Below are 15,262 nucleotides of genomic sequence, written 5' to 3'. Positions count from 1 at the left end.
CAGATATGTGCTCATAAACTTGACTTATTCCAAAACCAGTTCCCTCTACCTTTCTCAGTGTAAGAGTAATTGTTCCGTTAATATTCTTAAAGCAAATGTCAGAGATTTCTCTCCTGCCTTGGCATATGCTTGGAATTACAGCTGCTACTTCCATCGGTGAAATATTGTGCAGTGGTACCGAGGGTGGAGGGATGCTGCAGAGACACTTCTGCTGGGGTGATGGATTTTCATTGCACTTCTTCAAAGTGCTTGGTTTACTTTTTACTTCAAATCTGTTATTGGGAGGGTTGTCATGGGACATTTGGCTTATTATTCGAATAAATCTTTTCTAGTAGTCTTATTACAAAGGAAATAATTTCCAGCTCAAAAGTATTTTATGTATACCAGTATTCTCAGTATCATTTACTGTTTCTTTTGACAGGTGTTACATATTCCCCACTTTACCTTACACAGCATCATAAATAAACAAACTGGTCCTAACTTTGAGCACATATTTTCAGACTGTCTTAGGAGTGTCTGCAATGTTTGTGTAGTATTTCTCAATGCTTTTTTTCCCTGTATGTTTATATAGCAGACAACCAAAACATTTGATTAGTTTGTCTTATTAAAATCTGGCAAGGCCCTAGCTGTGCTCAATCTTAGCCTGTTATGCCCATAAAGATACTGCTTCTCTTGACACGAGCATATTTCAGGCTTTGGCTATAATGCCATCTGTTGATAAGTTTAAATAAGCAGGTCAGGTTTTGTAAACTATACCATTTGTCAGTTTCAAACAAAGCTAGGACATAATTGCCTTTGGAATTGAATCCTGATGCACTTCCAACATGAGGGTTTGGGTGACTTTATAGTTCTCACAAGAGTTCATGTTTCATTAGTACCAAAAATGCCTGCAGAGTCAGTGCTTTTCATTTACTAAATTCAAAATACAAATTTATAGCCTGCTTGTGTACCTTTCACAAAATGGAGGGAATTGAAAGGTCCTATGATAAATGTGCTATGATGATACTTATCTAATCTGGAATGACAGTGAAAACAAATTTTTCTTTTTATTTTTCTTTGAGACTTAATATGAACCTTATTTTGTTGAGGTTTCTATTCATTAAAGGAAAATCATATCTGTATAACAGTTTAATTACAACAAAACAATTAATCGAGTAATTTATATTAAGCTATACATGGCCTAAAAGTTTTTATCTTCCTCGAACTGGTAATTTTCAGTACCATCTCAGTGTTTAGTGTGACTTGGAGCAGATTTTCCATTCAGGATAGCACAGTCCCAGTACTGCCTGTGTTGCATGAAGCAGCCCCATGAGCATTCAGAGCTGTGCAGCCTCGCACCCGCAGCAGTTCTGAGCAGGGCTGTGCCGTCAGAGCCCGACGCGCGGACAGGTGCGCGCTGTGACTCACAGGCAATAGCACGCCGTGTGCTCCTGGCTGACAGTGGCTTCCTTTGGTTGGATCCCTTTTCCCTTTGTGCCTCATGACTAGTGAGAGCCATGTGCCTCCTGTTACCATATCTGCAAGCCTGTAATTGGGAAAACAGTTTTTGGCTTGTTCTACTGCTCCCCTAAAAGGGAAGCGTCGTTCTAGGGTATGAGAATTTCTCTTACCTCCTTGCCCCCAGGGATGGGTTTTCCTCCTTTCATATGGCACTGAAGGCAGAAGGCTGCTGTCAAACTGCAATGCCTTTGTTTTGTCAGTAACATGACACCTATCATTCCTTCCAGGTTAAGTTCCATTTTATGAACAATACCCACCAGCCTCTCTTCCTTCATTTGATTCCAGAAATATAAACATTTCCTGAAGGCTTCTCACAAGGAGTTACCAAAACGATGGGTAGCAATTTCAGTCTGGGCTGATAATCAGTATCCTCTTTTCTTATTTCTTACATGAAACAAGTATTTCTGTGAGAATGTTTGCTTAGAGAAGATCGGATTTTTAAGTGTTTTATTCCCGCCATCTTAGTTCACACCACCTTCTTTATGAGGGAAAGCACATATCTTAAAACGGCAAATTTATCTTCCTTCTAGACTCAGCTAAATTGATTATTTCCACCTTCTTGTACTGGATGAGGACAGAGTTTTTTGAGTGTGTAATTTACACAAGTCCATTAGAACTGCCTTTTCTTCACCAAAGTAGAGGCTCTTCATTTCTTCATGCATGTTTTACTTTTACTCCTCACAATGTGACATTATTTCAGAAAGGTTGTAGTCAAATAGTCTTTTTCTTGACAGTTTTTAAAGCTGCAAAATACCTTAGAGACTAGGGGCATCTCTGAGTATATTAGATGGATATTGTTACTTAGATCACTGGATCTGTGTTTCAGGCACTGAAATTCAAGTGGTCACCTATTCATACGTGCTCTGCAGCAATGTCTGTCATTGCTTGGTAGTCTGTCTGAGTTTTTTCTCTCAAAGTTCATGTTGAGAAACTTGAGTCTCCTTTAAATCTTTTTGTCATAGTGTTTTGTTGGATCAAAATACTAGCAAATAAAGCAACAGTGAAGTAAACACATCAAAATGTAAATGTACAGATTTATTCTAGAATAGGCATCTTCTGTAGGCAGTGCACTGCATTGTATGGCTCCCCATTTGAGTCCGAGCTGATTCTGCCTGACCAGCCCTTGAATCCAGCCTTGGAGAATGCTTCAGGCTATAAATGTTTGTTAACTCCGTGTTCAGTGGGACCCTCAGTGTGTTGTTCCCCACATTTCATGTGTTTTTCTGTCCTGATGGGCAAGTAGCAGTGATCCTGGGTAACATCTGACTGGCTTAGAGTGAGCATTTGCAGAGTAGCAAAGTACAGATTTCTTGAGCACTGCTAAGGGATGGCCCTTACTGTCCCATCAACAGGAGCCTGGCTTGCATTTGCAGCAGGAGCTTCCACTTGATTCAAAGATTCAAAGTAAGGCAGCAGTTTTCCCAGCAAGCTGTAGGTCTAGTCTGAAGTGAATTAGTGGTTATTAAAAGGTATTCAATGCAGGAATTTTCTTTAATACAGTTTTCTTATGCATTGGACAGATTCTTCTTGTCTGTTTAACTGTAGTTCAGGATCCATGCTTGGCTCGACTTTTTGCATCTCTCTGACCTGTCTGACTTGGGATTGTACTGTAACTGTTTAGTGCTTGAGAAATGAAGACTGCTGTCGCCTTCCAGCTGTTGATGGTGGTTATGACCTTGGCTACTCTAACCTTGCTTTTTAAATTCAGCCAAATATATAAACAGATAGCACTTACCTTGTAAAGTGGGACATTGTGAATTCTGGTCTTTGACTTTCTTTTTACTTCTTGAAAATTAATTCTGACTTGCTAATGTGGTAGGATTTTAAAGCACCCTTGATTTCAGTTCCATGTGCTTATTACTTATTACTGGTTTTTTCTTTGTTTGAGTGGGATCATAAGAGAAGAGTTCAAAAGATTTGCCAGGCAATAAGCTGGGAAAGGAAAGTTGGAAGAATGATCAGCTGCTCTGGTTTGGCTGCAGTCTTGTTTTATCATGCCATTTAGTAGTGTCAAGCTGATGCACCAAATACTTGGGTCAGGTGAATGAGAAATGCAACATAAATTAACAGTAATACTTACTGCATAGCAAATATTCTTTTAAATAATTTAGTAGCCAATTACACTAAATTGTTGTTGCCCTGAAAGTGTTCTGGAATTGCCACCTTACGTAGTGTTTGACTATGCTCAATTATTACAGATCCCATATTGCCAGCAAATCCAGTAACATGATCAAGTGCAAACTTGGAAAAAAAGGTCTTATTCCACAGCTTTGAAATTTCCCATGTGATTGCTGTTTGGTCTGACTCTTTGCTTTCTGCCCTAAATTACTGTCTAGTGTATATCTTCTTATCTTCTTAAAAAGCTGCTGTGTTTTACTGAAAAGTGTGTTAGTTTGGGGTTTTGGGGGGTTTTTTTGTGGTTTTGGGGTTTTTTTTGGGTTTTTTTTTTGTTTTTTTTAAGATTTTTGGATTTTGTTTTCTTGTCAAAGATTTTTATAAACCATGGAATGAAAATACTAAATTTCTTAGTGTGGGTGTAATCTGACCCAATTCTAATTTTGCTTGTCTCCCTGACGAGTGTATTTTATACAAATGCACAAAAGCTTGTGTATTTGATGATGGGGATGTTGCATATCAGCCTTACATTTTACTGCATAGCCAGTCATCCCAGATGCTCTACTGACATAACCTGAAGCTCTGTGAAAACAACAGTGCTTTCTTCTGTTTCTTGAATTTCTGATGTTTCAGATTGGTATCTTAATCTGTCATATGCTTTTATAACCTAATTTTCTTGATTTCTCTGCTTGTCTTTAAAAATCAAAAAGGGGGGAGGGGGTGGAACTGATAAATTTGTGTTTATTTTACTTTGGAATTGTATTGTTAATGCAACTGATATTTCATAATGGTTTAACAAGAAGCAGTAATTTTTTTTCTGCTTGCACCATAGAACTTAAAATTTATATGAGACACTTACAAAATGAAGCATTCAACATAACATTTAGTTCATGTTTATTTTCTTCCAGGTGGGGTACTACTTTAATGAGGGCTTTACCTGTGAAGTTACCATGTAAATGTAGCTGTATTTTGATTGGTGTGTCCATCCCAACTGGATAAAAATATATTGTTGCTTTTCCCTTGTATTATTCACAAAAGAATAGTCCTGCTATTTTTTTTAAAATTGGTGTGAATTTCAAATGTTTGATACTAGATTAAATTGGTCAAAACGAGTTATTCAATAAAGCTCAACTTGAGGGGCTGGATAGTGGAAAGCCTTTTGCAGCTTGGGTCAGTTAGCTGTGCAGCAGGTAGTAATGCCTGTCCCAAGTGAGAATGTGGCAGATGAGTGGATGGGTAAGTTGGTAGCTGGTGGGCTTTTCCTTTCCTCCCCAGACATAAAAATGTTTCCACTCGCCATAGACGCTGTGGTGCTGCAATTGTGCTTCTCAGTCTGGGTGCCTAAGAGGGAGTGATGGTGTTAGCTGTGCAATTAGGACGTGTTTCCTGAGGCCAGGGCTGTGAAGCCACTGCCTGTGGGGGCTGAGGGATGATTTTGCTGGGGTATTGTGTAGGTGTTTGAGCCCTAAGAGGTGTGGTGAGCACATGCATGGAAATGAAAGGTTTAGCGCATATGAATGCGTTGGAGTGTGGACTTCATTGCTTTGGTGCTGTGAGGCACTGGGGTGCAGAAGTGAAAGGTAGAATGCATATGGGTGTGGGGGAAGAACGGGTAGCTTCAGTGTCAAAATGCTGGGTGCATCTGTCTCTGGATCTGTGCATCCACACTGTGTTATTGTCAAATGCCTATTTTTAGAATGAATATCTAATTGGTATTCATGCAGATGGGTGTCTCCCTGTCTCATCTGATCCACTCATCTGAGTGATGCACTCAGTGGGAGGTGTCTGCTGACGAATCTTCCCTAAGCAGAGTGTGTTCGTGTCAGTCTCTTCTCTCTTACATGTATGCAAGTGTTTAATTTGCTATACAGACATAAGTGTGTTTGTGTGTTTGCCTTGTCTATGCTCCAGCATGCTCAAAGAAAGTACCATTTAATCTTCTGGAATGACTAATTTCAGAAATTAAAGGTATAGAATTTGCATGCCTTCAAGACACATTTCTTCTCTTTATGCAAAGAGCAGTGCAAGTTGTGGCCTTGGAAACTTAGCTCCCTTAATTCAGACTTCAAGGGATTGCTCCCAGTATAGTAATGCAGCCAGTTGTGAGTAGGAATGACAGACTTTCTGCTGCCTGTCTACTGCAGCAGACTACAGAAAACTTAGAGTGCTAAGTGCAAGTTCGTACAAGTTCATAATGCAAAATGTTTTCTTCTTATGAAATAATTTGTATACAACTGCTAGCCAGGTGTGGTTTATTTTTCTGAGGGGAAGTATATAACGTTTATGAGAGAAAACATTCTGAGTCTCTTCTTGCAGCAAACTTCTGTGATTTCAGACAAGTAAGTTTTTTCTGTGTCTCAGAATTGGAGAAAATACTTGCCTGCTATAGTGTGAATTAAGCAGGATTTAAATATATATCTATATATTTTTTTAGGAAAAACTGGTTATGGCAGGCAAAGCTTTAACTATTATGAGCTTAATATAGTCTGTTCCAACTTGACATGGTAGATGTAATTATCTATATATAGTATTATGCATGATCTTGGTGTTTTAAAATGAGATATGTAATCCTAGCTCTAAGGAATAGGATTCATTATAATGTCACCTAATGCAAAAAGAGAGGCTAGGCCTCAGAGAGAAATTAATTTCCCCTCAAATTAAGATAGTCCTGACTTTGCAGATGATCTAATTAAATTGTGGTTTGTGTGTGGCATGAATGAATATTCCCTTTTAGCTATGATTTTCCTCTTACCTGACACCGTAAACCTACTGGATCACACGTAATCTTGGTGAAGAGTACCAAGGTTATATGGATTATGTAGTAAAGGAGTGAATGTGATATACCTGCTGAAAGGGCTCTGCTTCCCTTAAACAGAGCTTGGCTTTTTACCTGGGAGCAGTGCCCTGGGATAAGCCTGCCCTAGCAGTGTTACCGTCAGTGTGGAAAAGCACTGTCCCAGCTGCCCTCAGTACGGATGGTCTTCCCTGAGGCACAGTCATGGGCCTTTTGGAATGGTGCTGGCTAGCTGTGAGTAAGATAAATAAAGTAGGATGATCTTCATACAGGTATTTCTGATAGCAGGAGAAGAAGGCAAATGGATGTTTCTGTTCTTAGGCTTCCCCTTGTTTGTGTCTCAAGGGTTTCCTTTCCTCTCCTTTCTCCTCACAGATATTCCTGCTTCCAGCAGCATGGCCTCTGATCTGGAAAGCAGCCTCACTTCCATAGACTGGCTCCCACAGCTTACTTTAAGGGCTACTATTGAAAAATTAGGGGGTTCCTCACAAGCAGGACCTCCAGGGTCTGCCCGGAAGTGTCCCCCAGGCTCACCAACAGATCCCAATGCCACACTGAGTAAGGATGAGGCAGCAGTGCACCAAGATGGGAAGCCACGTTACAGCTATGCCACTTTGATCACGTATGCCATCAACTCATCACCTGCCAAGAAGATGACGCTTAGTGAGATCTACCGTTGGATCTGCGACAACTTTCCCTACTACAAAAATGCTGGTATTGGTTGGAAGGTGAGGGCTTGCATCACTGAAGTACCCTTTTTTGCCTAATTATAAGGCTTACTTTCTTAATTCTATGCAGAATAGCTTCATTGATTAAAATAAGACTGATGTAAAACTAAGTTGACCAACTGGAGAAAATGCAGAGCCAGCAGTCCCATTTTCTCTGAGAATTTTGTTGAACATATGTGGTGGTCCACTAAAAAGGAGTGCACACAAAACCCACCACCACCAACCAAGGAAAACAAAAAAATCCCCCACAAAGCACACATCACTACCATCCTCTGCATCACACTGATGCTATTTTCATTGCACCTTCTATAGGTGTAGAGGTGGTTCAGCCCCATATTAACTGTCTTAATCAGTCCCTTTCCACAGCTTCTGTTCTTCCCCATTCCAGCGATATGTAGTGAGCTTTGGCTTTTATGTACCATCCTATTTTCTCTGCTCCAGCACATACTCAGAAGACTGTATGTTTTTGTTGTAGCACTTACCTGTATCTCTTACTCTCTCATCAGAACTCTATTCGTCATAACCTCTCTCTGAATAAATGTTTTCGAAAGGTGCCTCGACCAAGAGATGATCCTGGGAAGGTAAGAAATCTGCATGCTCCTGGGCAAGCAATTTAAAACTGCAGGGAAATAAGCTGGGGTTGCCCTTTCTAACTCATGGATGGAATTTGAAACCTAAAGTGTAGGCAAAAATGGAAGCAGTAGTAAGATTTACTGCAGTCCTTCGGCTACAGAAGCATTTACTTAAAGGGAACCTGTAAAGGAACTTTAAGGGTTTTAGTAATTATTTTTCTTATCTGTGGTCTTCAGTTGACTTTAAAGATACTGGCAGAAGTCAAAAGTGTTATTGAATGTACTTTATTAATTTTTTTTCTTTTTCTTTTTTATCTTTGTGTGTAAAATGTGAATATAGTCCAACTTGTTCTGCTATGAGAGAGCATAGCGGCTGCTGCTGAACAGTAGGACTGTGATGTGACATCATGGATTTCATGGAGGCAGGATCCATGAAAATGAGAGCAGAATTGCTACCTATATAGATTGCAAAGTATTTGGTGTTGGAAAAATATGTCATCATCACATAGTTTAAATCTGTAGAAATTATTTATGAGTAAAACTCAAGAATTTAGGAATATGTTGGCTAACTAAGGATAGCTGTGATAGTACACATAGATTGTAAAGGGGAATTGCTAGCAAAACCAAGACTTGGCATATTGGCATGCAGGTATTATTGTCTGAAAAAACCCACAACCAAACAAGCAGGAGGAGATGGTAGGGGTAAGAAGCTGTGTATTTACACACAAGGATTGTCTCCTCCCCCTCATCCTAAAGTTGCAGTAAAGGACCATTTGCTCAGGCCTTTATTTCAGGTTATATTTAAAGGACTGTGTGGTGCTCAGTTGGCACCTATAAGTGGAAATAGTAGATCTTTGAGGATCACAGCTCAAAAATACCATTAGTTATGTGGCTTATTCCAGGAAATCCTGACTGACTTAAGGGTATATGTCTGCAAGGTGTTCATTGGCATGTTGGGCTGGGTTTATAATGAAAACCTGTGCTTGATGCTTATTCAGATTATTCAGATCTTGATGGGAGGTTAAAACAAGCTAAATCCACTTTAGAGTTCTTTTTATACTTAGTCAGAAGACAACACTCATAATTATATGCTGTTTTATATTGAAAGGGAGGTCTAGGAGTTGACATGTACCCCTATCCTCTCCCAGACAGGAACAATAACATTAAGCTGATGAGATCTGTCAAATTTTTAATATCTCCAGGGATAGAGATAGCAAAACTGGGCATTTGTTCTAGTTCTGCACCACCATGATTGTGAAGAAAGTTTTGTTTATATCTGACTGTACTTTCCCTTGCTGTAACTTGTATTTTTTGTCTCTTCTTGTGCTGTACATTTTTGAGAAGAATTTGATTTTGTCTTTTATAATATGCTTCCACAGTTGAAGGCAGTGCTTTGATACCCTTAGCTTTTTCTTGTCCAAGCTAAACAGACCTCTCTGTACATTAAGTTCTTAACAGTGATTTATTTCTTAGCCATCACGGGCCCTCTGTGGATGCCTGAAGTGTAGTCTCACACTCATGAAAAAAGAGCAATCCTTCTGGCTGTCTCTGCCAAATACCAGCATTGAGTTGGTTCTCACGAGTTAATCATAAATTCAGATTGTGAGGAAGCCACTGAAAGGAGTGTCCAGGCCTAAAAGAGTTCACTCAGCTTGGATCAAACCATCCTTTTGTCTCCTGTCTCAAGAGTGATGGAAAGTAGAGAGTTCTGCCTTCCACCAGTAGCATTGTTCCTCATAGTTCAAAGCAACCCAGTGCAAGAAAGGAATCTCTTGGCAGCACCCGAGTCTCGGTTGTGTGAGGGTCTAGAGGATGGTCCTTGTGCTCCTAACGTTTAGTTGGTGCTGCATTTCTTGAGTCAGCAGCTCTCGACTTCAGGAAGCTCTGTGATTTAATCATTCATTCACCCATGGGTTTTCTTTCCAGGGCTCTTACTGGACAATAGATACATGTCCAGATATATCTCGCAAGAGGCGGCATCCTCCAGATGATGACGTGAGTGTTTTTCTTTCCACACAGCATGGAGTGGGCTGGGAATTCCCTTCCAGCACCAGACCATGATAATGTTTTGGGGTCAGGGTGTTTAGATGGGCAGACAAAGGCCAGGACTGAACTAGTATGTATGTCCTGTTGATTGCCTGTTGTTGCAGCTATTCAGTAGCAAAGTTAATCTTGTCTGAAGTCCTTTATCCTGACTTTTCAGTGACTAAGGCCCAGTCCTCCTCTTTTTTAAGCCATGAACTTCTACAGCGGGGGAGCTGGCTTCCCATCTGCAGTTTCACTTCTCCATCTGTTTTTGATTTCTGCTCCTTTCCTTCTCTCTCTCTTCCCCATCCACAGATACCACAAGACTCCCCAGAGCAAGAGGCAAGTAAAAGCCCCCGAGGGGCTGTTCCAGTCAGCACAGAAGCCTCTTTGCCACCTGAGGCCACCCCTCAGATGTCGATCCAGAGCACCACCCCCATTGCTAACTACAGTCAGGTGAGCTGTGGGGAAAAGGATAGAAGTGGGAGGCAAAGGAGAGTGGGAGGAGTGCATGAATGGAAAAGTGAAGTGGTGAGGAGAGGGAATTGTGAAAATTGTGATATGGAGGCAAAAATAAAAAGAAGGGAAGGAGCTGAAATTGCAGAGATAGAAAATAAGGAGGAAGTGAATTTTAGCAAAGGGTTGGATGGGGATAAGGATAAAGGCATAATGGTATTAACTGAAGAAAAGGCTGGAGCCATTGTGCTGTGGTTGGTGTTCCTCAAGAAAATGGCGCTTGGGAAGATTTGTTGGAAGATGAGCTAAGTGATATGGGATATCAGTGCATGTTCTGTGTGTATCTAGTCTGATCTCTGTCTCAAGCTGCCAATCCTAGTACAGACTGAAGGCCTTTTTTCTGCCTCCCTTAGCAGGGTGCAGGGCCTGTGGATGTTGCCTCTACTGTAGCAGGGGGGCAGGGCCGTGAAGGGGCCGATGTGCCACCTCCGCTGTACAGTGCCAACCATGACTTCAAGTTCTCCTACTCCGAGATCAACTTCCAGGACCTTAGCTGGTCCTTCCGAAATCTCTACAAATCCATGCTGGAGAAATCATCTTCCTCTCAGCACGGTGAGTAACTACATGCGTCATGTGGGGTGGGCAGGTATCTGCCCACACAGTCTTGTCCATTTGGCATCTCTCAGATCTTTCCTCGTTTAGGAGCCTGTGCTAACAGACTTTCCTTCTTTGGCATGCTGTAATTACTTCTGCCAGGAGCTGATAAGAAATCTGCACGTCCTTTTATGCATTGCTCCCCCTAGTTCTCTCAGAATAAAAAGGCACAATGATTTAAAAGTGCCTTGTGTTGATACAAATGCAAATACTAAAATGGCAAAAGCTGGGAAAAATGAAGTCCTGAAGAAAAGCATGTCAGAGAAACATTCACAGTCTGTCAGGCTAGAAACTGTTAGAGGGAGGGGATTGTTGCATCTGGAGTTTCTCAGAAGGAGAGTGGAAAATCATCATTGCTCAGATCTGTTAAAAGTAGGATTGTACAAGGCCTTGGAGAATTGAGCTTTGTGGATTTAGAGCAGAGAAGAGAGGGCCTCCAACTCCATTCATATCTTGCATTTCTGGGAGTGAATAAGCAGCCAGAAGAGGGCAGAATCACTTCAGGGATGAGATGTCCATGGAAAATACTTCAGAAAAACTTAAAGCTCTTTCTGCCTTTAAGCACCATTCTAAATATTAATCTGGTGTAAAAAGGATTATGTTGTTACATGAGCTTATCGCCTGTGCTATCAGCCATCACACAGTGCAGGCAAAGTTTGTCACTCCAGAAAAAGCCTCCTGAACTTGAAGCTTCAGTGAAATAAAAATGTATATACTTTCACTGCTTTCATGATGCTGGCACTCCTAGTAGGAGACTTTTGTGTGAGGTGTTGTAGTATGAGCAAGCTAGAAAAATGTAGAGAAGAACCTTGGCTTGGTGTGTTCCTCTGATTTTACAAACTTAGCAGCTGCTGGCTTTTCCCCTCCAAGTTGTAGGCTGCATGACAGTGTAGGAAAACTTGCAGTTTTTGAAAAAAATTTGTTGGCAACTTTTGAGTCAGGATGGCAGTATTCATCCTTTTGCCCTAGGACAGTAGTAGGATACTCGAAGGGTTGATGTTCAATCTAGTGAAAATGTGAGGCTTGCTTGCAGATGGTCAAGTAAAGGTACTCAAAGGAAGAAGTGAATAGCTCAGGTTAATGGCATGCTGTGCCCCTGACTGGTTTTCCACAGAGGTTTCCCAGTGTATGGAGAGAATGGACAGGGGAAGCAGATGTAAGAGATATGCTGAGCTCCTGGTGTTGGGGAAGGATGGAAAATACCTGATGCTCTCACGTGTAGAGGTTGTCTGAAATACAGGATAGAAATGACACACCCTGTGAGTCAGGAGGAATGAAAGTAATAAAGGAGCCCCCTGGTGTGTGCAGTGTGCTCTTTGTACAAAAGCAGAGTCTTTTATGACCTCTTATGATCAATGTGAGAAAAATTGTGAAGATTCCTGACCAAGCTGCTTGTAAGAAGGGAACTGAAGGGAGTCTTTGGAAACAAGCAAGTCAGATGCATTAAATTACCAATTTCCTAAATGTTGTACTGTTTAAGTATGCTTAATGGTCATTTATAGGAAAACAACATGTATTTGACATTTCAGGAGAGGTTGGGTTACATTGGTAAGTCTAGGAAAAAATCCAGGGAGGAACTTAAGTGCCTAACGCTGTACTAAAATCCTTGTGGGTCTTTGTTATAGAGCGTTTTGTTTTGTGTCTGGAGCACGGCAAGGGCGTAACTGCACAGGTGATGGTTACTGGCAGCCTGTAGAGGGCACTCCTAAAGCTTCATGGATAGCGGGATGAGCAGTGTGAGATTAGAGCTGGATAATGTAAGCAGAGGTGTGATCCAGGCTCTCTTAAAGCTCCTTCCTCTTTCATTTACCCGGCAGGTTTCTCTTCACTCCTTGGTGACATGCAGCCCTCCAACCACAATTACTACATGTACCAGCAGCAGCAGCAGCAAGGCCCCTCCTCAGTGGGTGCTGCTCCCCCACTCCACACTCCAACCCCAGAGGGTTGCCCATCCCAAGGAGGGAAGCAGCAGGGTGGTGAAGGTTATGGCCCTCCGCCAGTGATGTCCATGCACCCGCCCCCGATGCAGCATGGAGGTTACCACCAGCATCAACAGCATCACCCACACTCCCACCCACAGCAGCAGCCACACCAGCAGCAGCAGCAGTCACAGGCTTCAATCAACAACGCTGGCTTTGGTGAGTCAGGGGTGATGGAAAGCACGGATGGGGAAAAGGGAGCAGTGAGGAGCCCCCAGACAGAAACCCCAGAAGTGAGCGTTCCCTAAGTAGTGCCTACTTGTGTGTAGAAAATGGGGGAAAGTCAGATAGGCTTGAAATCTGAGAAGGAAATTGCTTTCTTACCTGGAGAATGGAGGATATATCACCCTGGGTTTGGGGTTCTGTTAAGGGATGCAGCATAAAATCAGGGCCTTAGTGAAAAAGGAGATACCGCCCCTGGTTTTCAAGGGAGAAAGGATTTCTAGCTGCTGTAGCATCAGGCTCTTTGGTGAAGAGGGGCCAATCTTTATAGGAGTGGAGAGGAAGGGTCAACTGTGTTGTATTAATCTTGTCTCTGTTTCATTCCAGCGTTTCCCCCTGATTGGTGCTCCAACATTGATTCCCTGAAGGAAAGCTTCAAGATGGTAAACCGGCTGAACTGGTCTAGCATTGAGCACTCCCAATTCTCAGGTCAGTGTTGGCCTAGTGACTAAGGCTAGTGACTCAGTGACTAGGGCTGTAGTCTAGAACATGCAAGTGCTGTGCAGGGATCTATTTTTCAGTGTAACTGTGGCAAGTGCCTGGATTTCTCAGTGATTCACCTCATTTTTAAAAAGAGGTGTCCTACTTCATGGGTTCTGTTAAAGATCCTGAAGTGCTTGAATGAACACTGCAGGATTTGGAGCAGGGAGAATTAAGTCATGAAGGTATGTCAGAAAGCTAACTGAGCTTTTTCCTTCCAACTCTTGCCCTACCTGAGTCAGTGTGACAGTATCTTAGATGTGGAGCTTTTCAGGAGTGTGGCGACAGATTTGAAACACTAAAGTTTGGTTTGTGAGGAGGAGGTAGGATTTAGGGACAGAAGACAGAAATTCTTTGCGGGGAAGATCACGGTGTGACTGCTGTCTTTGACACTCTCCTCTGTCCCCTGCAGAGCTCATGGAGAGTTTGCGCCAGGCTGAGCGGAAGAACTGGACGCTGGATCAACACCATATTGCCAACCTCTGTGACTCCCTTAATCACTTCCTTACCCAGACTGGTCAGCTCCCTCATCTGGTTGGCCCACAGCAGCCCCCTCGAATCTCTGATTCTTGTGCCCTGAACAGTGGCAAACAGGAGCAATCCATGAACCAAGGTAATTAGGAGGAGACTAAAATGACATGCAAATGAAGGCCCAATTCTGTGAGTATCCTGAATTACTTGCAGCCTTACCAGGCAATGCAGCACTGAGCAGCTCAGAGCTGTTCATAGGAACTCAGCCTTCTCTGGCTTTAAAGAACTGGGATGTCTGATACCCGTGGTCTGGACAGACTGCTGTTATGTGATGCATGCTATTGACAGGCAACCTCCAGGCAGGAATATATTTAAAAGGCAAACCTGGAAGAGGAGAAGAGGTGTTTTTTTTAGGTGGCCAACAGAGAGGAATGGCAAGATAGAGAGTTTGCTATTCCAGATGGCAGGAACAGTAAAAGAAAAAGCTCTTGCACCCTTGTTGGAGAAATACTGTAGAGAGGAGAAGGGGATACATTCTGAGGAGGGGATATGGTGGTCCTGATAGAACTGTAATGGTGTGTGTAATCTAGTACTGAACTAAGTGGATGATATTGAGCCAGCTTGTGGTGTTTCTGGATGAAAATTTTCTTCTCTTACAATAATATAGAAACTCCTGCTGGTTTCAAGAACAAGATCCCTGACCAAGCTATAGCTTGGAGTTAGGACTCAACAGCTGAACATCTCCTCAGTATCCTGTGGGTCTGAGTGAGTTGCTCTGTGGCTGAGCTGCCCTCCAGTCAGGGCCAAGACTTCTGACCTGAACATTAACACTTTTTTTTGTTTTCTTAATTAATTTCCTTTCACAGTGAACTCCTATGGTCAGCCCCAGCCTCCCCATCTCTTCTCCGGGCCATCTCCTATGTACCAGATTTCTACCCAGGACTCTCCGGGATATAATCGCCCAGGTAAGGGGTGATGTTAAGGCAAATTACATCAATGAATATTAAAGAACTGATTCCCAACCCCTTGGTGCATTTCTCCCAAAGCACTTAGTAATCCAGTGGAGCACTGTGGGTGGAGAGGGAGCATGGACTGCAAGGGATGCTCCATTCAGGGCTGTGTTATAGCTCTGGGAAGATTTAGGATTTCAAAGGCCTGATTTCTTTCACTTCACATAAGCAGTCTTCTAGCTTAGCCTTACCCTCAGTTAGTTGTTCAAAGACAGCTGTTCATGAGAGGCTCTGTTGATGAAGTAGTTTGTGCTCT

At 42.2% G+C, this 15,262-nt stretch overlaps 1 protein-coding gene across 4 annotated transcripts in view; it reads left to right on the top strand.

Annotated features, from left to right (window-relative positions):
* Positions 1-15,262, top strand: part of FOXJ2 (forkhead box J2) — a 31,162-nt gene that overhangs the window by 13,011 nt on the left and 2,889 nt on the right. For 3 of the 4 annotated variants that reach the window (XM_074534950.1, XM_074534952.1, XM_074534949.1), the window contains 9 exons: positions 6,785-7,137; positions 7,644-7,718; positions 9,636-9,704; positions 10,050-10,190; positions 10,604-10,802; positions 12,662-12,982; positions 13,373-13,474; positions 13,938-14,138; positions 14,863-14,961. In XM_074534950.1, the coding sequence (XP_074391051.1) occupies positions 6,805-7,137; positions 7,644-7,718; positions 9,636-9,704; positions 10,050-10,190; positions 10,604-10,802; positions 12,662-12,982; positions 13,373-13,474; positions 13,938-14,138; positions 14,863-14,961 (1,540 nt within the window). In that variant the 5' untranslated portion in view covers positions 6,785-6,804. The remainder of the gene's footprint in view (positions 1-6,784; positions 7,138-7,643; positions 7,719-9,635; positions 9,705-10,049; positions 10,191-10,603; positions 10,803-12,661; positions 12,983-13,372; positions 13,475-13,937; positions 14,139-14,862; positions 14,962-15,262) is intronic. The other variant, XM_005493137.4, reaches the window with a different exon arrangement.

This window comes from Zonotrichia albicollis, chromosome 2, assembly GCF_047830755.1.
Source record: "Zonotrichia albicollis isolate bZonAlb1 chromosome 2, bZonAlb1.hap1, whole genome shotgun sequence".
In the NCBI taxonomy this organism is placed as follows: Eukaryota; Metazoa; Chordata; class Aves; order Passeriformes; family Passerellidae; genus Zonotrichia; species Zonotrichia albicollis.
Note: the sequence above shows the minus strand (reverse complement) of the source record. Positions and strands in the feature narration are given on the sequence as shown.